Raw genomic sequence first — 22389 nt, forward strand, 5'->3', positions numbered from 1 at the left:
CCTCCCTCCACTGTGGTCCTCAGACCTCTTGGGTTCAGCCCCAGGGCTCACTTGGACCTTTTTAGCGTGAGCTTCCTGGAGCCACCATGGCCCCCAGGCCACTAATTCAGGGTCCTGGGTGCAGATTGGGGCTTGCCACTTCATTGATGGGTAAAGCTGGGGTCGCTCTCCACCACCCTGGGCTCAGTCCACCTGATCCTGTCACACTCACTGATCCCACTCTGTGCCAAACCCCGCCCACGCTGGCTCTCACTGCAGTGAGGAGTCCCTCCAGGTCCTTTGCAGTCTCCTAGGTGGAAGCAAAACTGAACATCAAGGTGGGAAGGTGGGAAGGTGGGAAGGTAGCAGTGGCCATTCTGGAGCAGGGCCAGCACCAGACCCCTGGCTTGGGGCCTAATCAGGGTTTCTCGTTAGAACTCTGGCTACATGTGGAGAAGCAGGGCCCAGCGACCTCACCAGTCTATGGCCCAGGGAGGTAGGGGTACCTAAACAACCAGTTTATCAGATCATATCTCGAATGTTGATCTAAGACTGTGGCAGGGGAAAAGCAAGAGAAAGGGGAAAGGAAGCGAAGTCAGGTAGTGACAGCAGAACCTCTGGAGTCAGACCCGAGATCCAGCTCTGATGGAAGCCTCTCTCAGGGATGGTGAGGAATGGACAGGTTAATGGAGTCTGTCAGGTCCTTAGCTGTCCTGGAGCAGTGGAAGCCAGAAACAGGTGAGGTGAGAGGGACCTGGCCGCCAGCAGGAACAGGAGCCGTGGTGGAGCTGCTCAGAGAGGGTCATAACTTAGCTGCCGGGGCCCTTTTCTTCCCTGCAGTGGGGATGGGGGCAGCCTTCTATCCCTGTGCATTCTCCAAGTAAGCCCCCAGCACCTGAGCCACCCAAGAACATCTGTTCTCTGCCACCTGGAGCGCCAGCCTTGGACAGCACGTGACCACGGGTCAGTGGCTGTGATAGGTTTATTCAGAGGAAGCGCTGGACTCTCGGGTAGCTCACGTTGGCAAGAAAGACTTCCAGGAGCAGGTGTTGAAGGGGTGGCACCCTGGGTGAGTGTCCAAGGTCAGTGAGAGTCACTTGTGGAGGGGACGGAAGATGACCTGGCTGATCTGGCCAGGGATGGTGTAGAAGACCAGGAGGAGGAAGACGGTGAGCAGCGCCAGTAGCAGCAGCAGCACCAGGATGCGCCAGTACCGGCGCCAGATGAAGAAGACAAAGGTCTTCAGCGGGTTCACAAACCAGTTGAAGGAAGTTTTGGGGCGGCTGTTGAGGAGAAGGGTGGTGTCAGGATGAGAAGGTGGCCCCTTGGGCACCCCCGCCTCCCCCATCGGCCCAGGCTGTGGCCCCGGCCCCCGTGCCTGACTCACCTGGGTTTCTCCAGAGGCTCTGGCTCCTTCCGCCCCTTCCCCACCGGCCGTTTCTCAGCCTCCTCCACGGTCAGCAGCTCAAACTCTGCCTCTACCTTGCCCTAAAAAAGACACTCCTGCATCACTGGGAGCACAGGGCCGGCTCAGGCCCCAGCTCAGCCTGGCCTCCGCCATGGGCACCCACCGTGAGGATGTACACGTTGCCACCCGTGTCTGTGAACTCCAGGTCTTCTGGCCGGCCCCTCCTCCTCTTCTGCTTTCGCTTCTTCTTGCTAGCCTGAGCCTCCTGAGCCTCCCGCTCCACGTCCTCTGCCTCCTTCAGCTTCACTACCGGCCACCAGCCTCGCAGGCGGCGGCAGCGAAACAGATTGCATCTCGGCCCGGCCCCATCACGGGCCAGCCGCACAGAGCAGAGCTCGGGGCCCCGGGCCCCACGCACCATGTCCGGTAGCTGCAACTCCAGGGATCCTGCAAGTCCAGAGCACACCGGGTTAGGCATGGGATCAGAGTCTCATTGTGCCAGGGGTGAGGAGGCAACACACCAAGGTTGTAAGTTGGGGCATCTGAAAGTTGCAGTGTGTGGTCAGGCCACAGTTATGGACCACCCAAACCACAGCCCAGCGGTCTACCCATTGCCACTCCCCAGTGGAAGAGGGCCAAGGGTTGGGAGCAGAGTGTCAAGGAGCAGAGGCTGTGGAGTCAGTGTCAGGGTGACAAGCTAGGGTCAAATCAGAGTTGAATCAGAGACTTGGTGGGAATGGAGGTTACTGTGGTCTGGGCTCAATTAACTCAGTAATTAGGCCAGAAAGCAAAGGTTTCAGACCTCGGGTCCAAAATCCTGATTCAAGATTGGGTCAGAGTAGGGAACCAGGGGACAGAGGTGAGGGCTGGAGGCAGGGGCTGAGGGTGGGGAAGGCTAAGCAGTGCAATACCAAGGAAGTCGTTGGCGGAGATGCGGTCATAGTCCCAGACCTGCAGGACCAGCACTGCGGGCTGCCGAAACTCGGCCTCCTCCAAGGCGAAGGGTCCAGGGCGGCGCCGGACGCTTACCTCCCGCTCCGTGGGCAGGTAGTCGAAGCGGAACACAAAGCGCCAATTGAAGTTCCCCTCCCCAGTCAGGGAGTTGAAGTGAACATCTGTCTCCTGCTTGTCATGCTCCAGCCCCTTCACCCAGCTGGGGCCGGGTTGGGTGAGTGTCAGGGCTGGAGCTACACGGAGAACCCACTCCTCACCCAGCTCTCAGCACCACGGAGGGCCTGGGGACCGGGCTCTGGACTCAGCCCGAGGGCCCACACCCATTTACAGTCCCCCCTTAGTGCACTGCCATTGCCCCACCTGGCCTGCAGTCTACCTCTTCACATAGATGTCACTCGACATCTCTCCGGTGAGTGGATTCACGTCATCCAGAACCACATCTTCCGTGTTCCAGATGACAACTCTGAGCTCATAGCTGCGGGGCACATTAGGGGGTGGCTTCAGACTCTCGAGCGGGGCCCTGAAAGAGGCTGCAGGAAACAGGAGGGACCTGGGCCTGGCCCACTGACAGTCACTGGGCACCTGTGTGCCCAGCAGGGGAATCCAATGCCTGTGGTCCCATGAAGGGACAGCCCCAGGTGTCACTGACCACCCTGGCCACAGCAGATGACATCAGGAATGGTCTGCTGGGCCAGCAAGGTTCTCCTTCCTGTGAATTTGGAATCAGGACCCTGTACCACTGCATGGTGTGGCATCAGATGCAGAGCTGGAGGCACTACAAGCCAGAGTTTGGGGATGTAGAAAAGTGAGTGAACAGAGAAAGCCAGTCTGCAGGGAGAAGAGGGAGGATGAGAGACGGGGGACGAGAGTGAGCGTACAGTGCCTGAGGGACAGGAGGGCTGTGACACTCTGGACCCTACCCTCATGTAGCCCTGTCCTTGGCTGCCATGGGGTTGCCTGGGTAGCTGTTTTCTCCAGCCCAGCATCAACTTCCCCTCATTTGTTGACAGCACCGTGATTTTCTGCTGGTGACCCGCCCCCGCCCCAACCACCCCTCCCCACCACCACGGTCAATCTATGGGATTCTGGTGGGGCAGGCCCCTCCCTCCCTGGCTGGGCAGGGTGGGGGAGACATCCCTGGACTGGCCGATTCCAGTATTACAGCCCCCTGGCCACAATGATTGGTTCAGGGCACAGCATTTGACCCAAGCTGGTCTACTGAGTCAGCCCTGAGGCTTTTGCTGTAACTGGGAAAGAGGTGTTTGTTTCCGCTCAGGTGGCCTGGCTAAGATGTAAGCCTCCTTTGGGAGGCCGAGACGGGCGGATCACGAGGTCAGGAGATCGAGACCATCCTGGTTGACACGGTGAAACCCCGTCTCTACTAAAAAATACAAAAAACTAGCCAGGCGAGGTGGCGGGCGCCTGTAGTCCCAGCTACTCGGGAGGCTGAGGCAGGAGAATGGCGTGAACCCGGGAGGCGGAGCTTGCAGTGAGCTGAGATCCGGCCACTGCACTCCAGCCTGGGCGACTGAGCGAGACTCCGTCTCAAAAAAAAAAAAAAAAAAAAAAAAAGATGTAAGCCTCACACTGTTAGATGCCACCTTGCCCCCAGACTGCAGAGGGCTCCCTGAGAGTGACACCAAGGAAAGCAGAGCCCAGAGGCAGAAAGTGACAGGCTGCTGGTATCCGAGCATCTGCATTCAGCCTGTGTGACGTGGCTGTGCCCCACACAGAACTCCACTCAGATGAGCTCAGGTGGGAAGGGGGCTTACCAAAAGGTACTTGGAGTCAGTTTACAAGAGACACTCAACTTGCAATGGCTTATGAATAAAAGGGAATTTAATGGCACCTACTGGACAGCCTGTGATTAGCAGCCTCTGCCTGCTTCACTGGGGACCCAGGTTTTCAGAGGACCCTTGTACAGGTAGACCAAGACGTGTATCCGCCTTGGGAGGAGGCGACAGAACTCTCACCTGACCGGCTGCCGAGGCTTGATGTCAACTGGGGGTGGGGCAGGCACATCTCGAGGAAAGATGTCAATCCACATGTGGAGAGATCCCTGGGGGGACAGGACCAGGCTGGAGGGTCTTGTCAGGCTCCCAACCTTCCCTGACAGCCCTGTGGCCACAGGCTGTGCCTTGTCCCCAGGTGGAGAAAAGAGCTAGGGTCAAAATGACAGGGTCAGGCAGATCCTGGGGGATGAGGATAAAGGTGGAGTCTGAAGTGTGGGTTCCAGGATCAAGGTTAGATTAGGGGTTCAAGGATGAGGTCCAGGCTGGGTGCAGTGGCTCACGCCTATAATCCCAGCACTTTGGGAGTCCGTGGAGGGTAGATGGCTTGAGCTCAGGAGTTTGAGGCCAGCCTGGGCAACATGACGCAACCCTGTCTCTACAAAAAATACAAGAATTAGCCAGGTTTGGTAGCAGATGCCTGTAATCCCAGCTACCCCTGAGGCTGAGGTGGGAGGATCACTTGAGCCTGAGAGACGGAGGCTGCAGTGAACCGAGATCACGGAACTGCACTCCAGCCTGGGCAACAGAGTGAGACCCCATTTCAAAAAAGAAAAAAAAATGAGGTTCCAGAAGGGGAAGTTGAGATTAAAAGTAATATCTGGTGTTCCAAGGTCCAGATATTAGGGATCTGCAGGGGGTCAGGTTAGGAACCCCACATCCTGAGTCTTGGTGCCCAGAGGTGGGGATCCTGTAGGACTAGGGTCAGGGGTGAGGGTGTGGTCCAGGATGGAGGTCCAGGACAAGCAGGGACACAGGGACCAGCAACAGGGGCCATAGTCAGGAGCTGCAGGTGGCACCTAGGTGGACACCTTGGGGAAAGGCTGTCCTGGGGGCCCAGGGCCCAGGATTGGGTGGGTATCCTGGGATTCCGAGAGTCTTGTGATTCTGGGCCTGGGTGCTGAGCCCTCCTTACCTGCAGCAGCCCGGGGCTACGGGGATGGTAGAGAGGCCGTGTTTCTACATGCTCGGGTACCAGCTGGATCCCAAAACCCGGCATTTCCTGCCAGCGCCTCAACACAAGCAATGCCTGGGCCTCTTCAGGGTCCCCACTCACCTTGGGGCCACTGCTGCCTGAAACAAGAGGTGTGTGAGCTTAGGGTTCCACACAGTTTCCACGTCTCCTCCCTCCCTCCTCCGCCACAGAAGCTCTAAGCTGGGGAAGCCACTGTCGGATAAAGCGCTGTGGGCTAGGAGAGCAGCTCTGAAATGCACAAAAAGTGGGGGAAGCTGCTATAACTTTTTGCCCAGTGAAAAGCCAGCAGTCAGGGGACAGTGGGATTGGAGGTACTGCCACCTTTGCCTAGACCCTATTTAGAGAATAAGCCACCAGAGCAGGCGCAGTGGCTCATGCCTGTAATCCCAGGACTTTTGGAGGCCAAGGTGGGAGGATCGCTTGAGTCCAGGAGTTTGAGACCAGCCTGAGTAACATGGCGAAACCTCATCTCTACCAAAAGAAAAAGAAACAGGCGGGCATGATGGTGCACACCTGTAATCCCAGCTACTCGGGGAGCTGAGGTGGGAGGATCACTTGAGCCTGGGAGGTCCAGGCTGCAGTGAGCTGAGATGGCTGCACTCCAGCCTGGGTGACAGAGCAATATCCTGTCTCAAAAATAAAAATAAAAATAAAAAGAATAAGCCTCCAGCCATTTAATTCTGCAGCCACATTCTGTTACATGGGACGCTCTATGGGACCTCTGCGTTCTGGGAACTTGATTAGTTACGGGTCCACTTTGGCTCTTTGGGGGATCTCACGCTCACCAGTAAAGACTGTTTGCTCCCTAACACCCAAGAACCTCATCCTTACTCAACCAAATTCACCTCTAACTGCTGAAACAATGGGTTATTTTGGGGAGCACACAAGACTGGGCACCTGGGCCTCCTGTACCTTGTTCTACCAACATCTTGCTTTAACAGAAAGGGGCTGGTACCTGGGGGCAGGGTCTCCGGCGGTGTCAGAAAGACTTTGCTGCCCACCTTGACAGCACCGGCTCGGTATTCAGGGGCAGGGAGGCCACAGCGTTGGCACAGCCCCGCCAGGATCTGCGAAGGCCGGAACGCATCACGCCAGGCATTGTAACCATCCCTGCAGGCAGAAAAGGAAGATGCATCAGCTGGGGCTGGTGTGGGGACACACCTGGGCCTGGGGCAGGGGTGACATCACGAAGACATGAGGTCTAGGTTCAAAACTCCCAAAGGGAGACAGGTTAGTCCTCATTTACAATAACAATGAAAATCGAAAATCAAAAATGTAGTCCAGGTGCTTCCATTAAGAAGATACTGATCTTATCACCTCTGTTTTGCAGATGAGAAAACTGAGGCTCGAAGAGGTTAAGTGGGCCTGGTGTGGTGGTTCACACCTGTAATATCAGCACTTTGGGAGGCAGATGTGGGCGGATCACTTGAGGTCAGGGGTTCGAGACCAGCCTGGCCAACATGGTGAAACCCTGTCTCTACTAAAAATACAAAAATTAGCTGGGCATGGTGGCCCACGCCTGTAATCCCAGCTACTGGGGAGGCTGAGGCAGGAGAATCGCTTGAACCCAGGAGGCAGAGATTGCAATCAGCCGAGATAGTGCCACTGCACTCCAGCCCGGGAGACAGAACGAGACTCCATTTCAAAAAAGAAAAAGAAAAAAAAAACAGGTCAAGTGGCATTCGTTACAGGATCCCACTCCCAAGCCCAAGTCTTGACCACTGAGCTGTCTTGGTTGGCAGTGGCGTTGGGTGGGAGGGTCCCCTTCCATGAAATCATAGGATCTGGAGACACAAAAGGGAATGTGAGCTTGAATGTGTTTGGCCAGAAAGTTAGAATGGCTCCTGTGGGCCCTGCCAGACCCACACGTCATACTGGGAGGCCAGCCCACAGTTTGCTCTGTGGTGGCTATAGAATCGGTTTTCCAGATCAATGTGGGTCTCCCCGATGAGGTCGTCAGAACCCACGAGGTCATGATCAAATATGGCCACCGTCAGCTCCGTCTCAGCTGGGAGAGAGATGCTTAGCTCCAGGATCCTGGCAAGGAGGGAGAGGGGCTGAGGTCATTTTCATGCTCCAGGAGGTGGTCTGGGGAGGGGGTGGCGTTGTCAGCAGCCCCTGTCCATTCCCTTGCCATCCCTAGGCCAGCTGCCACAAGGCCACAGGGCTGGATGCTCCTCCAGCTACCCCGTTTCCACCCCACAAGGCCCAGCCTCACTCTCCAAAGATGGGGTTGAGCTGCTTGGGGATGTAGCGTTCCTTGGTGTCCTGCCGCTCCCGGCCAGCGCTCACCACCACATAAGGGTCTGCTTTGCCATTGGGGTCTGCAGGAGCCAGGTTGGTAGCCTAGGGGAACAGCATGGAGTGGAACTGAGAGAAACGTCATTATGATAACCTAAGGTTACCCTTGTCAGACCTAATTTCCCATTATGTGAAAGCAAGTAGTTATCAAGGAGAGGTCTCCCACTGTGAGGAGCTAATGGAGAGGTTGGACAAGATGACTTTTATTTTCAATTAGTTATGAAATAGTTAAGTCATACAAATAGGTATAACGAAAAGTATAATGAAACAAAATATTTTGAAAGATGTATAAGGGACTTACTATTCAACTCATAACTTTCTATATGGTTTGACTTATTTTTTAATTTATGATTTTTTTTTTTTTTTTTTTTTTTTTTGACAGAGTCTCACTCTGTCACCCAGGCTGGAGTGCAGTGGTATGATCTCAGCTCACTGCAAGCTCCGCCTCCCGGGTTCACGCCATTCTCCCGCCTCAGCCTCCCGAGTAGCTGGGACTGCAGGCGCCCACCACCACGTCCCGCTAATTTTTTGTATTTTCAGTAGAGACGGGGTTTCACCGTGTTAGCCAGGAGCGTCTCGATCTCCTGACTTCGTGATCCGCCCTCCTCGGCCTCCCAAAGTGCTGGGATTACAGGCGTGAGCCACCAATTTATGAATGTTTTTTAATAGACATGGAGGTCTCACTGTGTTGCCCAGGCTGGTCTCAAACTCCTGACCTCAAGCAATCCTCCTATCGTGGTCTCCCAAAGTGCTGGAATTACAGGCATAAGCCACCAAATCTGGCTTCCTTCACTGTTCAATAGTCATGTTTCTCCTTTTGAAATTATATCCTGTGTAGGGCCGGGCGCAGTGGCTCATACCTGTAATCCCAGCACTTTGGGAGGCCAAGGCAGGTGGATCACTAGCAGGAGTTGGAGACCAACCTAGCCATCATGGAGAAAACCCATCTTACTAAAAATACAAAACTTAGCCAGGCGTGGTGGCACATGCCTATTATCTCAGCTACCCGGGAGGCTGAGGCAAGAGAATCACTTGAACCTGGGGGGCAGAAATTGCAGTGAGCTGAGATCGTGCCACTGCACACCAGCCTGGGCAACAGAAGCAAACTGTCTCGAAAAGAAAGAAAGAGAGAAAGAGGGAGGGAGGGAAGAAAGGAAGGAAGGAAGGAGGGAGGGAGAAGAGGAGGAGGAGGAAGGAAGGAGGGAGGAGGGAGGAGGAGGAGGGAGGAAGGAAGGAGGAGGAAGGAAGGAGGGAGGGAGGAAGGAAGGAGGGAGGAGGGAGGGAGGAAGGAGGAGGGAGGAAGGAGGGAGGAGGAAGGAGGAGGAAGGAAGGAGGGAGGAGGAAGGAGGAGGAGGAAGGAGGGAGGAGGGAGGAAGGGAGGAAGGAGGAGGAGGAGGAAGGAGGGAGGAAGGAAGGAGGGAGGAAGGAGGAGGAGGAAGGAGGAGGAGTGGAGGAAGGGAGGGAGGAAGGAGGAGGGAGGGAGGAGGAAGGAAGGAGGGAGGAAGGAAGTTTGTAGAGATAGGGCTCTCACTACGTTGCCAAGGTTGGTGTTGAACTCCTGGCCTCAAATGATTTTCCCACCTTGGCCTCCCAAAGTTCTGGGATTACACAGAGTGAGCCACTACACCTTCAGCCCTGTGTAGTTTCTTGACTGAAAGTTGTTGGGTAATTTTTTCAATTGTTGTTTGCCTAAAGAGGTCTTTCATTTTTTTCTTTCTTGAATGAATGTTTCCTAGGACATACAATTCAAGGGTGATAGTTATTTTTCTCTCAGTGCTTTAAAGATATTTTTCTATTTTTCTTCTAGCACTTTTGGTTGCTGTAGATAAGTTGATGGGCTGACTGTCATTCCGTTGTAGTAATCTATACTTTCTCTCTGATGATATTTTCATCTTTTTAGAGATTGGGTCTCGTTCTGTTGCCCAGGCTGGTCTTGAGAACTCCTGGCATCAAGCAGTCCTCCCACCTCAGCCTTCTGAGTAGCTGGGGTTACAGGCATGAGCCACCGTGCCAATTTGATTATATTTTTGGTATTTATATTTTCCATAGCACTTATGCTTTTTTTTCCCTGAGAGAGTCTCGCTCTGTTGCCCAGGTTGGAATGCAATGGCGTGATCTCCGCTCACTGCAACAACCTCTACCTCCCAGGTTCAAGCAATTCTCCTGCCTCAGCCTGCCTAGTAGCTGGGATTACAGGCATGTGCCACCACATCTGGCTAATTTTTGTATTATTAGAGACGGGGGCTTCACCATGCTGGCCAGGCTGGTCTCGAACTGCTGACCTCAGGTGATCCGCCTGCCTCAGCCTCCCAAAGTGCTGGGATTACAGGCTTGAACCATCACACATGGCCACACTTAACGCCTTTCTAAGGCACTAACATTTACTTATTGTAAATGTTTGTTTCTCCTACTAGAATGCAAGCTTCATAAAGGCAAAGCTTTTTTTTCTCCTTGTGATTACATGTTAATTTTATTATTTGAAATCTCTTTCCTCTCTTGTCCTCTCCAAATCCTACTTAGAGATATTCAGTCAAGCCTTAATTTCCTGTGCCGGCTTGGCTCAGTGGTTCACACCTGTAATCCTAGTACTCTGGGATGCTAAGACAGGCAGGAGCTCAGGAGTTCAAGACCAGCTTGGGCAACATGGCGAAATCCTGTCTCTACTAAAAAATAGAAAAAATTAGCTGGGCATGGTAGCATGCGCCTGTAGTCCCAGCTACTTGTGGGGGCTGAGGTGGAAGGATTGCTTGAGCCCAGGAGGTCAGGGCCGCAGTGAGCCATGATCATGCCACTGCATCCCACCCTGGGCAACAGAGTGAGACCGTGTCAAAAAAAAAAAAAAACCCACAAATTTAGTACAAAGCGACAGTAATAAAGGAGTAAAGTAGTGGCATAAACATAGATCAGTGGAATAGAATTGAGAGTCCAGAAAGAAATCCACATATCTATGGTTCAATCGATTTTCAACAAGGCTACCTAGGCCATTCAATGGGAAAAGAACCATTTCTCCAACAGATGGAGCTGAGACAACGGGACAGTCACGTGCAAAAGTATGAGGTCAGACCCTCACCTCACACTAGATACAAAAACTAACCCAGAATGGATCCGACTTAAACATGAGAGCCAAAACTCAAACTCACAGCAGAAAACAGGCAAAAGTCGGCCGGGCGCGGTGGCTCAAGCCTGTAATCCCAGCACTTTGGGAGGCTGAGGCAGGAGAATGGCGTAAACCCGGGAGGTCGAGAGCATCCTGGCTAGTGACGGCGAGATCCGGCCACTGCACTCCAGCCCGGGCGACAGAGAGAGACTCCGTCTCAAAAAAAAAAAAAAAAAAAAAAAAAAAAGAAAACAGGCAAAAGTCTTCACGACCTTGGATTCTGCAAAGGTTTCTTAGTTATGACCAAAAAGCACAGTCAGTGAAAGAAATAAAAATAAATTGGACTTCATCAAAATTAACATCTCTTATGCGTTAAAGGACACTATCAATAGAGTGAAAAGACAACCTAGAAAGTGAGAGAAAATATCTGCAAGCCATGTAAGAATCTAGTAGCCAGAATATTCGAAGAACTCCTACAACTCAACAAAACCACAATCTAATTTAAAAATGGACAAAGGACATTAGACATGTCTCCAAGATATGCAATGGTCTAAAAAGCACATGAAGACTGTTCATTGTCCTTAGGAAACAAATCAAAACCACAATTAGATACCACTTCATACCCACTAAGGTGACTTTAATTTTTTTTTTTTTTTTTTTTTGAGACTGAGTCCCACTCTGTCGCCCAGGCTGGAGTGCACTGGCGTGGTCTTGGCTCACAGCAACCCCCACCTCCTGGGTTCAAGCGATTCTCCTGCCTCAGCCTCTTGAGTAGGTGGGAAACAGGCACCTGCCACCACGCCCGGCTAAATTTTTTGCATTTTTAGTAGAGACCGGGTTTCACCACTTTCGCCAGGCTGGTCTCAAACTCCTGACCTCGTGATCCGCCCACCTTGGCTTCCCAAAGTGCTGGGATTACAGGAATGAGCCGCTATGCCTAACCTGACCTTCATTTTTTAAAAAGGACAATAAAGGCTAGGAGCAGTGGCTCACGCCTGTAATCCCTGAACTTTAAGAGGCCTAGGCAGGTGGATCATCTGAGGTCAAGAGTTTGAGACCAGCCTGGCCAACATGGTGAAACCCCATCTCTACTAAAAATACAAAAATTAATCAGGCGTGGTGGTGAGCGCCTGTAATCCCAGCTACTTGGGAGGGTGAGGCAGGAGAATTGCTTGAACCAGGAAGGCAGAGGTTGCAGTGAGCCAAGATCGCAGCACTGCACTCCAGCCTGGGTGACACAGCAAGACTCTGTCTCAAAAAAAAAAAAAAGAAAGAAAAAAGAAAGAAAATTTAAGTTATATTCTGGCACTCCTTTGCTCAGAACCTTCCTATGGCTTCCCATGTAATTCAGAATAAAGTGAATAACAAAACCCAATATGATCTCCTTCCTCTGCCCATCGCTGCTCCATTTCCTCTGAAGCCTTCATTCCTAAAACCTGTTCCTCATTTATCCTGCCTGCCTTCTACGGCCACAAGGGGCTCCTTGTTGTTCCTCACACATGAGTGGTGGTTCCACCTGATGGCCTCTGTACCAGCTGTTCTGCTGGAATGCTTTCTTCCTCAGGTAGCCACGTGGATAACTCCTTGGCCCTCTCCTAGTGTGTGTTTGAGAGACAGTGTCTCACTCTGTCACCCAGGCTGAATTGCAGTGGTGGCATCACAGCTCCCTACAGCTCAGCCTCCCAAGCTCAAACAATCCTCCCATCTCAGCCTTCCTAGTAGCTGGGACTACAGGTGCAAGCCACTGTGCCCAGCTTTCTAGTATTTGTTTAACACTTTCTCAGCCGGACATGGTGGCTTGTGCCTGTAATCCAGCACTTTGTAGTTCGATACAACCTGGGCAATATAGCAAGACCCCATCTCTACAAAAAAAAAAAAAAAAGTCTTATTGAGGTCTATCAACCCTGACCATCCATTTGCAACCCACCCCCAGCACTTCCCACTTTTCTCCACAGCACTTATAATTTTCTAACATATAAATAAGATACATAATTTTTTTGTTTTGAGACGGAGTTTCGCTCTTATCGACCAGGGTAGAGTACAATGGTGAGGTCTCAGCTCACTGCAACCTCCGCCTCCCTGGTTAAAGCAATCCTCCTTCCTCAGCCTCTTGAGTAGCTGTGATTACAGGCGTGTGCCACCAGACATGGCTAATTTTTGTATTTTTAGTAGAGACGGGGTTTTGCCATGTTGACCAGACTGATCTTGAACTCCTGACCTCAGGTGATCCGCCCCCCGCCCCCACTGCCAAAGTGCTGGGATTATAGGTATGAGCTACCACGCCCAGCCCCTAAGCGATATAATTTACTTATTGATTGTGGTTGTTGTTAATCTCTTTTCACTAGAATGTAAAGTTCATGAGGGCACCGTTTTCATGTTTTACTCACTGCTTTTTGTCAGCAGTACCCAGAACACTGCCTAGTACCTCATAAAAAAATGCAAGAAAGGCCGGGCGCGGCGGCTCACACCGCTAATCCCAGCACTTTGGGAGGCCAAGGTGGGCAGATCACCTGAGGTCGGGACTTTGAGACCAGCCTGACCAACATGGAGAAACCACGTCTCTACTAAAAATACAAAATTAGCTGGGCGTGGTGGCGTATGCATGTAAACCCAGCTACTCAGGAGGCTGAGGCAGGAGAATCGCTTGAGCCCGGGAGGTGGAGGTTGCGGTGAGCCGAGATCGCGCCACTGCACTCCAGCCTGGGCAACAAGAGCAAAACTCCGTCTCAAAAAAAAAAAAAAAAATTGCAAAACATACCTGTGGAATAAATGTTTGTGAGTGAAACTGGCCTATAATTTTACTTTCTCATGTCATTCTCAGGTTTTGCACCAAGATTATGCCACCCTCATGGGATTAACTGGGGTGTTTCTTTTTATATTGTCTGAAATGGTTTGTGTAAGTTTTTTTTTTTTTTTTTTTGGGGGCCCGAGTCTGGCTCTGTCAGCCCAGGCTGGAGTGCAGTGGCTTGATCTCCGGCTCACTGCAAGCTCCAGCCTCGGGTTCATGCTCTCCTGCCTCAGCCTCCCGAGTAGCTGGGACCACAGGCACCATGCAGCGCCCGGCCTAGGATTTTTGTATTTTAGTGAACCGAGGTTTCATCGTGTTAGCCAGGGGATGGTCACCGATCTCCTGACCTCGTGATCCGCCGCCTCGGCCTCCCAAAGTGCTGGGATTACAGGCGTGAGCCATCGATTTTTTTTTTTTTTTTTTTTTTTTGAGACAGAGTCTCGCTCTGTCACCAGGCTGGAGTGCAGTGGCGGATCTCCAGCTCACTGCCAAGCTCCGCCTGCCTCGGGTTCGCCATTCTCCTGCCTCCCAGCCTCCCGAGTAGCTGGGACTACGAAGCCACACCTTGCCAGGCCTAGTTTTTGTATTTTTAGTAGAGAGCGGGTTTCACCGTGTTAGCCAGGATGGTCTCGATCTCCTGACCTCGTGATCCGCCCATCTCGGCCTCCTAAAGTGCTGGGATTACAGGCTTGAGCCACCTCACCCGGCCTTGTGTAAGATTAAAATTGTTTCATCCATAACTGTTTGGTAGAAACTGCTGCTGAGACCATTTTGTCTGGAGTTTCTGACACAATTTATTTTAATACTGATAGGACTATTAAGGTTTTCTGGTCAGGTGTGGTGGCTCACGCCTGTAATCCCAGCTACTCGGGAGGCTGAGGCAGGAGAATTTCTTGAATCTGGGAGGCCGAGGTTGCAGTGAGCCGAGACTGTGCCACAGCACTCCAGCCTGGGCGACAGAGCAAGACTGCGTCTAAAAAAAGAAAAAAAAAAAAAAGTGGATGTTGTAGTGGAGGGATTGGGAGGAGATTCATGGATATAATGAAGATACAGCATAGACTATAGGCTGTATCTATTTTACAGGGGAGAGCCAAGGGATAAGACAGCTGGGAGGAGCTCTCCTGGGGTTAAAACAAATATCAAACACTAACCTCAGAAAGTATTCATTGGAAAGAGCCACCATTTGATTAGATTCATTTGTAGAGGATTTTATGCTCCCAGGATACTACTGCAAACCATAGAGCAATCAGTAGAGCTTACCTGGGTGTGGTCAGGGAAAAGAATGCAAGAGGGCCCTGCCAGTACCACTGTCATCCTAGGGTGACAGTGGCATATCCAAAGCTGCACCTCCCAGAGTAGCAACATCAGTGATCTAACACAGGGGATGGGAAATAGACTTTGCTAAAATAATCCAGCCAGTCACTAAACAAATAAACAAGGAAATAACAAGAAACCCCAGTACCCAGAGTTGTTACCATGTATTATCTAAAATGCCGTTTCCAACAAAAAATTATGAGGCCTGCAAAGCGATAGAAAAATTATTTTTCCATCTACCCCCCAAAAAATGCCCATGAGAGCAACACAATGAACTTAACAGGAAAGTGTGTGTGTATGTGTATGTGTGTGTGTGTGTTTTTTGAGATGGAGTCTTGCTGTGTTGCCCAGGCTGGAGTGCAATGGCACAATCTCGGCTCACTGCAAGGTCTGCCTCCTGGGTTCACGCCATTCTCCTGCCTCAGCCTCCCGAGTAGCTGGGACTACAGTACCCGCCACCACGCCTGGCTAATTTTTTGTATTTTTTTTTTTTTTTTTTGAGACGGAGTCTGGCTCTGTCACCCGGGCTGGAGTGCAGTGGCCAGATCTCAGCTCACTGCAAGCTCCGCCTCCCGGGTTCCCGCCATTCTCCTGCCTCAGCCTCCCGAGTAGCTGGGACTACAGGCGCCCGCCGCCTCGCCCGGCTAGTTTTTTGTATTTTTTTTTTAGTAGAGACGGGGTTTCACCGTGTTCGCCAGGATGGTCTCGATCTCCTGACCTCGTGATCCGCCCGTCTCGGCCTCCCAAAGTGCTGGGATTACAGGCTTGAGCCACCGCGCCCGGCCTTTTTTGTATTTTTAATAGAGATGGGGTTTCACCATGTTAGCCAGGATGGTCTCGATCTCCTGACCTTGTGATCCGCCCGCTTCAGCCTCCCAAAGTGCTGGGATTACAGGCGTGAGCCACCGCACCCAGCAGACAGGAAAGTATTTCAAAGTAGCCAGTGTAAATATGTTCACAGAACTGAAGGAAAGCTTGATTAGAGAAGTAAAGGAAGGTATGATGATAATGTTGCATCAAATAGAGAATATCAATAAAGATATACATTTTTTTTTTTTTTGAGACAGTGTTTCACTGTCACCCAGGCTGGAGTGCAGTGGTGCAATCTCAGCTCACTGTAACCCCTGCCTCCCAGGTTGAAGCAATTGTCCTGCCTCAGCCTCCCAAGTAGCTGGGACTACAGGCACGTGCCACCACACCCAGCTAACTTTCTGTATTTTTTAAGTAGAGACGGGGTTTCACCATGTTAGCCAGGATGGTCTCAATCTCCTGGCCTCATGATTCACCCGCCTCGGCCTCCCAAAGTGCTGGGATTACCGGCATGAGCCACCGTGCCTGGCCAAGACATACAATTTTTTTAAAAGAACCAAATGAAAATTCTGCAGTTGAAAAGTACAATAACTAAAATTTAAAAGTCACTAGAGAGGCTCAATAGTAAGAATTGGCAAACTTGAAACTAGATCAAAAGCGATTATGCAAGCTGAAGAACAGAGAGAAAAGAGAAAAAAAAAATGAAATAGAGCCTCAAACAAATGTGGAACACCATTAAGTCACCAACATACATATAATGGGAGCATTAGGAGGAGACAGAGAGTTGGGTGCAGTGGCTCACGCCTGTAATCCCAACACTTCAGGGAGACTGAGGTAGGTGGATCATCTGAGGTCAAAACTTCAAGACCAGCCTGGCCAACATGGTGAAACCCCATCTCTAAAATTAGCCGGGCATGATGATGTGTGCCTAAGTCCCAGCTACTCCAGAGGCTAAGGTGGGAGAATCACTTGAACCCAGGAGGCAGAGGTTGCAATGAGCCAAGATTGTGCAGTGAGCCAAGATTGTGCCATAGCACTTCAGCCTGGGCGACAAGAGCAAGACTCCATCTCAAAACAAAAACAAAAAAAGAAGGCAGGCTGGGCGCGGTAGCTCATCATGCCTGTAATCCCAGCACTTTGGGAGGCCGAGGCAGATGGATCACCTCAGGTCAGGAGTTCAAGACCAGCCTGACCAACATGGAGAAACCCTGTCTCTACTAAAAATACAAAATTAGCAGGGCATGGTGGCACATGCCTGCAGTCTCAGCTGTTCTGGGGGCAGAGGCAGGAGAATTGTTTGAACCTGGGAGGTGGAGGTTGCAATGAGCCGAGATGGTGCCATTGTACTCCAGCCTGGGGCAACAAGAGCGAAACTCTGTCTCAAAAAAAAACAGAAGGCAAGAGAGAGAAAAGAAGAAGAAAAAATGGCTGAATATCCCATACTATCATTATTATTATTATTATTATTATTTATTAAGTCTTGCTTTTGTCACCCAGGCTGGAGTGCAATGGCATGATCCTGGCTCATTGTGACTTCCACCTCTCAGGTTCAAGTGATTCTCCTGCCTTAGCCTCCCAAGTAGTTAGGATTACAGGTGCCCACCACCACGCCCAGCTAATTTTTGTATTTTTAGTAGAGACAGGGTTTCACCATGTTGGCCAGGCTGGTCTCAAACTCCTGGCCTCAGGCCATCTGCCACCCACCTCAGCCTCCCAAAGTGCTGGGATTATAGGCATGAGCATGAGCCACTGTGCCTGGCCACCTTTTTTTTTTTTTGAGACAGAGTCTTGCTGTCACCCACACTGGAGTGCAGTGGCACAATCTCAGCTCACTGCAGCTTCCACCTCCCAGGCTCAGATGATTCTCCTGCCTCAGCCTCCTGAGTAGCTGGGATTACAGGCATGTGCTACCACACCGAGCTAATTTTTGTATTTTTAATAGAGACAGGATTTCACCATGTTGACCAGGCTGGTCTTGAACTCCTGACCTCAGGTGATCTGCCTGCCTCAGCCTCCCAAAGTGCTGGGATTACATGTAAGAGCCACTGCGCCCAGCCTCATTACTTACTTTGTTTCCCCAGTTTTTCAAGTCTTAACCATTAGGAGCTCCTTCAGGTTGGCTGTGTTCATTCTTTCATTAAGCCCCCATCCTTTTTTGAGCACTTCCTTACTCCTGCCCCACAAGATGCTCCAGATTTGACTTACATTTTCCCAGCCCTAGTCCTAGAATCAAACACTTCTCCAAGGAGTCCTCAATCCCTTTATTAAATAATGGTGTTTAGAAACCAAAATCTGGGCACCCGGTGTGCTCACTGCTACTATGATGTTGTTGCTTCTAGGCCTTCTCAGCAGACAGAGATAGTGAACATTAATAACATAATCCACATATACATACATAGGTCTATATTTCTGTATCTTTCCATCTGTGTATATTTTAAAACATGAGTTTATACAGATACTTCTGATTCTGATCTAATATCACAGCATTCACTTAATCCCCTTTCCTTATTTGTAACTTCTTTCTCCAACAGTAAGAAACCTGGTTCTCATTATCTACAATATAGTTTACTTATTCATGTATACCAGTATACACATAATGTAGTTTCAGAATTGCTAACACATACTTCTAACTAGATTACAGCATTTATGTTCAGCTGTCTTTAGTTTAGTTGTTTTTTTGTTTTGTTTTTGTTTGTAAGACAAGCTCTCTCCCTGTCATCCAGGCTGGAGTGCAGTGGCACAGTCATGGCTCATTGCAGCCTCAACCTCCTAGGCTCAAGTGATCCTCCTGCCTCAGTCTCCCATGTAGCTGGGTCCAAAGGTACATGCCACCACATCACACTTTTTTCCTTTTTTTTTTTTTTTTTTTTTTTTTGAGATGATGTCTCTCTCAGTTACCCAGGCTGGAGTGCAGTGGCAATATCTTGGCTCACTGCAACCTTCTCCTCCCAGCTTTAAGCAATGCTCCTGCCTCAGCTTCCAAAACAGCTGGGACTACAGGTACATGCCATCATGCCCAGCAAATTTTTGTATTTTTAGTAGAGACAGGGTTCACCCTGTTGGCCAGGCTGGTCTCAAACTCCTGACCTCAGGCGATCTACCCAACTTAGGCAATCCACCTGCCTCAGCCTCCCAAAGTGCTGGCATTACAGGCATGAGTCACCACATCCAGCCACATCCAGCTAGTTTTTAAATTTTTTGTAGAGACTGAGTCTCACTTTGTTGCCTAGGCTGGTCTTGACCTCCTGGGCTCAGGTGATCCTCGTGTCTTGGCCTCCCAAAGTGCTGGGATTACAGGCGTGAGCCACTGCACCAGGTCCATGTTTAGTTTTATAGAACCCTGTCAAATTACTGTTTTCCAGAGTTACTTGGTTTTGTTCTTCACTTCCTTCAGTGTGGTTATATTGTTCATTTGTAGTACAGCAAGGGTCATATTCCATATGTATATTTGTATACATATTTGTAGTACAGTTAGTGTTCATATTCCATGTTAGGTTGCCTCAGCACTATGATTGGTTTTAATTTTTTGTCTATTGTGGGGGCATGTGAAACATTGCTATAGTTCTAAGAGTCAGGGGTATACAAAAAGATCTACTCTGAGAAGTGCCATTTTTGTCCTCATTCTCACAACCCTGACCCCTTTCCCCCTTTCGTTCCATCTCTTTGCCACTCACCCTCTTGTTTGTTTGTTTTTTTTTTTTTTGGAGTTGAGTCTCGCTCTGTCGCCCCCTGGACTGGAGTGCAGTGGCATGATCTCAGCTCACTGCAACCTCCGCCTCCCGGGTTCAAGTGATTCTCCTGCCTCAGCCTCCCAAGTAGCTGAGACTACAAGCATGTGCCACTATGCCCAGCTAATTTTTGTATTTTTAGTAGAGATGGGTTTCACCAAGTTGGTTGGCCAGGATGGTCTCGATCTCTTGACCTCGTGATCCACCCGCCTTGGCCTCCCAAAGTGCTGAGATTACACGCATGAGCCACAGTGACCGGCCCTGAGATATCTTTAAGAATACTTCAAGGCCCTACTGAACTCAGTATGAAAACTGCATCAATGGACAAAGTTAGACAAAGGTATTTGGTAACAAGCCTTCTGAAGCCTGAGATTCAGCCCTGCTCTCATCCTAGAATTATACTCCCCATTCTACAGGACTAGAACTACAAACAGGGGTCAGGAGACCAACTCCCAATTCTGGTTCTGCCATGAGCATGCTTTATAACCCTAGGGGATCTCCTAACTTTGTGGCTAAGATTTCTCACCTAAAAAATGAAGAACTTGAACTCTGTGATCCCGAGGTTCCTCCCAAAGCCTTCCTTCTGTAGGTTTCGTGTACATTACCTTAGCTATAGTTGGAGGCATGCCAGGGCTATGGAGACTCACCTTTACAACATACACTCTGACCAGGAGCTTGATGGGCCGGTTCTGTGGGATGCCCCGGGAGATCTGGGGCTCAGAGAATGACACTGCCTCTGATTCAGGGTAAATGAGGAAGGAGCCCTGAGTTGGGGGGAGACAGAAAGGGCTCTGATAAGAGAATTGTCCTTCTGAATCCCCACCTGGGCTCCCTGGTTCTGCTTTCCTTCCCCAAATGCACCTTGAACTTGCCCACAAGGTGTCCAGATCCTTCCTCTTCTCCACCTGCATCCTGGCCCCCTTGCCCTCGGTACAGAGGAAATACATACAGCCAGTCTTCAAAGTGGTTAAATTCTTCTTCCAGGGACCTGTTGTAGATCTAAAAGGCAAGGACTTCAGTGACAGCCCGATGTCCAGAATCCAAAGGAGACTTTCCTTTTCCCAGTACCCAGTCACCTTCAGGGTGGCAACTGCTTTTTTTTGGGACACAGTGCCTTTGACTTCAGCCTCACCCTGGTCTTGGGCCTCCCCAACCATAGAAATGAGGTTGACCCCATCTGGAAACAACAAAAATGCCCCAGTCAGAAATATCTGGGTAGGCAGGAGATGGGCAGATGGAACCAGAGCAAAAAGCCCAATCTCTTACCTGAATCTCCAGGATCATCCATTTCGTCTTCATCAAGGTTGTGCTGAAATTAAAGAGCAGATCCAGAGATTCTTCCCCATCCCCTTCAACTCCTTAGCCTACCCCCTTTTCCAAGAGAGTTGGGAAGCCTTCATTCAAGTTCCCACTGTGTATGCCACTTGCATTTTTAAAGTTTCAATTTATCATCCAGTCCTGCCCTGTCCAGGGTGGTCACCATCAACCACACGTGGTTACCGAGCACTCAAAATGTGGCTAGTCTGAATTGCGATGTTCTGTAAGTGGACAGGCTTGGTGGCTCATGCCTGGAATCACAACACTTTGGGAGACTGAGGTGACTGCTTGAGGCCAGGAGTTCGAGATCAGGCTGAACAACACAGTGAGAACCTGTCTCTATGAGATAAATGCCTTTTAATTTTTATTTATTTTTGAGACAGGCTCTTGCTCTGTAGCTCAGGTTGGAGTGTGTTGGTGTGAACATGGCTCACAGCAGCCTCAACCTCCTAGGCTCAAGCGATCCTCCCACCTCAGCCTCTTGAGTCACTGGGACCACCAGCATGCACAGCTACTTCTTTTCATTTTTAGTAGAGATGGTGTCTCACCGTGTTCCCAAGACTGTTCTCAAACTCCTTGGTTCAAGTGATCCTCCTACCTCAGCCTCCCAAAGTACTGGGATTACGGGCATGAAACACCACACCCAGGAAAAAAAAAAAGTTTTTAATTAGCTGAGTGTGATGGTATGTATTTATGGTCCTAGCTACTGGGGAGGCTGAGGTGGGAAGATGACTTGAACCAAGGAGTTTGAGACCAGTCTGGACAACAGATAAAGACCCCATCTCTAAAAATGAAACGAAGGGGCCAGGCGCAGTGGCTCACGCCTGTAATCCCAGTACTTTGGGAGGCTGAGGCGGGCAGATTACCTGAGGTCAGGAGTTCAAGACCAGCCTGGTCAACATGGTGAAACCTCGTCTCTACTAAAAATACAAAAAAGTAGCCGAGCATGGTGGCGGGCGCCTGTAGTCCCAGTTACTCAGGAGGTTGAGGCAGGAGAATAGCATGAACCCAGGAGACGGAGCTTGCAGTGAACTGAGATTGCACCACTACACTCCAGCCTGGGCGACAGAGTGAGACTCTGTCTCAAAAAATAATAATAATAAAAAGAAAAAAGAAAAAGATGTGCTATAAGTATAAAATAAACACTGAATTTTTAAATACTTAGTACAAAAAACAAGAATGTAAAATATCTCAGAAATTTTATGATTACTTGTTGAAATGATTTTTTTTTCTTTGAGACAGAATCTTACTCTGTCACCCAGGCTGGAGCACAATCTTGGCTCACTGTAACCTCCACCTCCCACGTTCAAGCGATTCTCCTGCCTCAGCTTTCAGAGTAGCTGGGATTAACAGGTGCCCACCACGACGCCCAGCTAATTTTTGTATTTTTAGTAGAGACGGGGTTTCACCATGTTGGCCAGGCTGGTCTCGAACTCCTGACCTCAAGTGATCTGCCTGCCTCAGCCTCCCAAAGTGCTGGGATTACAGGTGTGGGCCACTGTGCCCAGCTTTGAAATATTTTGAATATATTACTAAAATTAATTTCACCTGTTTCGTTTTACTTTTTTGTTTTAGACCGAGTCTCGCTCCGTCACCCAGGCTGGAGTGCGGTGGCCCAATCTTGGCTCACTGCAAGCTCCGCCTCCTGGGTCCACGCCATGCTCTTGCCTCAGCCTCCTGAGTAGCTGGGACTATAGGCGCCCGCCAC

The 22389-nt window shown here is 50.3% G+C and overlaps 1 protein-coding gene across 1 annotated transcript; it reads right to left on the reverse strand.

Moving 5' to 3' along the window:
• Positions 1 to 7158: 7158 nt before the first annotated feature.
• Positions 7159 to 20652, reverse strand: BB_R333_JSM7053BR (Fer-1-like 4). Its single transcript, NM_001169010.1, is given in 6 exon segments — positions 7159 to 7363; positions 7545 to 7672; positions 20012 to 20128; positions 20226 to 20363; positions 20441 to 20541; positions 20631 to 20652. Coding segments are annotated over 6 exon segments (711 nt in total).
• Between the last annotated feature and the right edge of the window lie 1737 nt (positions 20653 to 22389).

This window comes from Papio anubis, chromosome 16 (assembly GCF_008728515.1).
Source record: "Papio anubis isolate 15944 chromosome 16, Panubis1.0, whole genome shotgun sequence".
Lineage (NCBI taxonomy): Eukaryota > Metazoa > Chordata > Mammalia > Primates > Cercopithecidae > Papio > Papio anubis.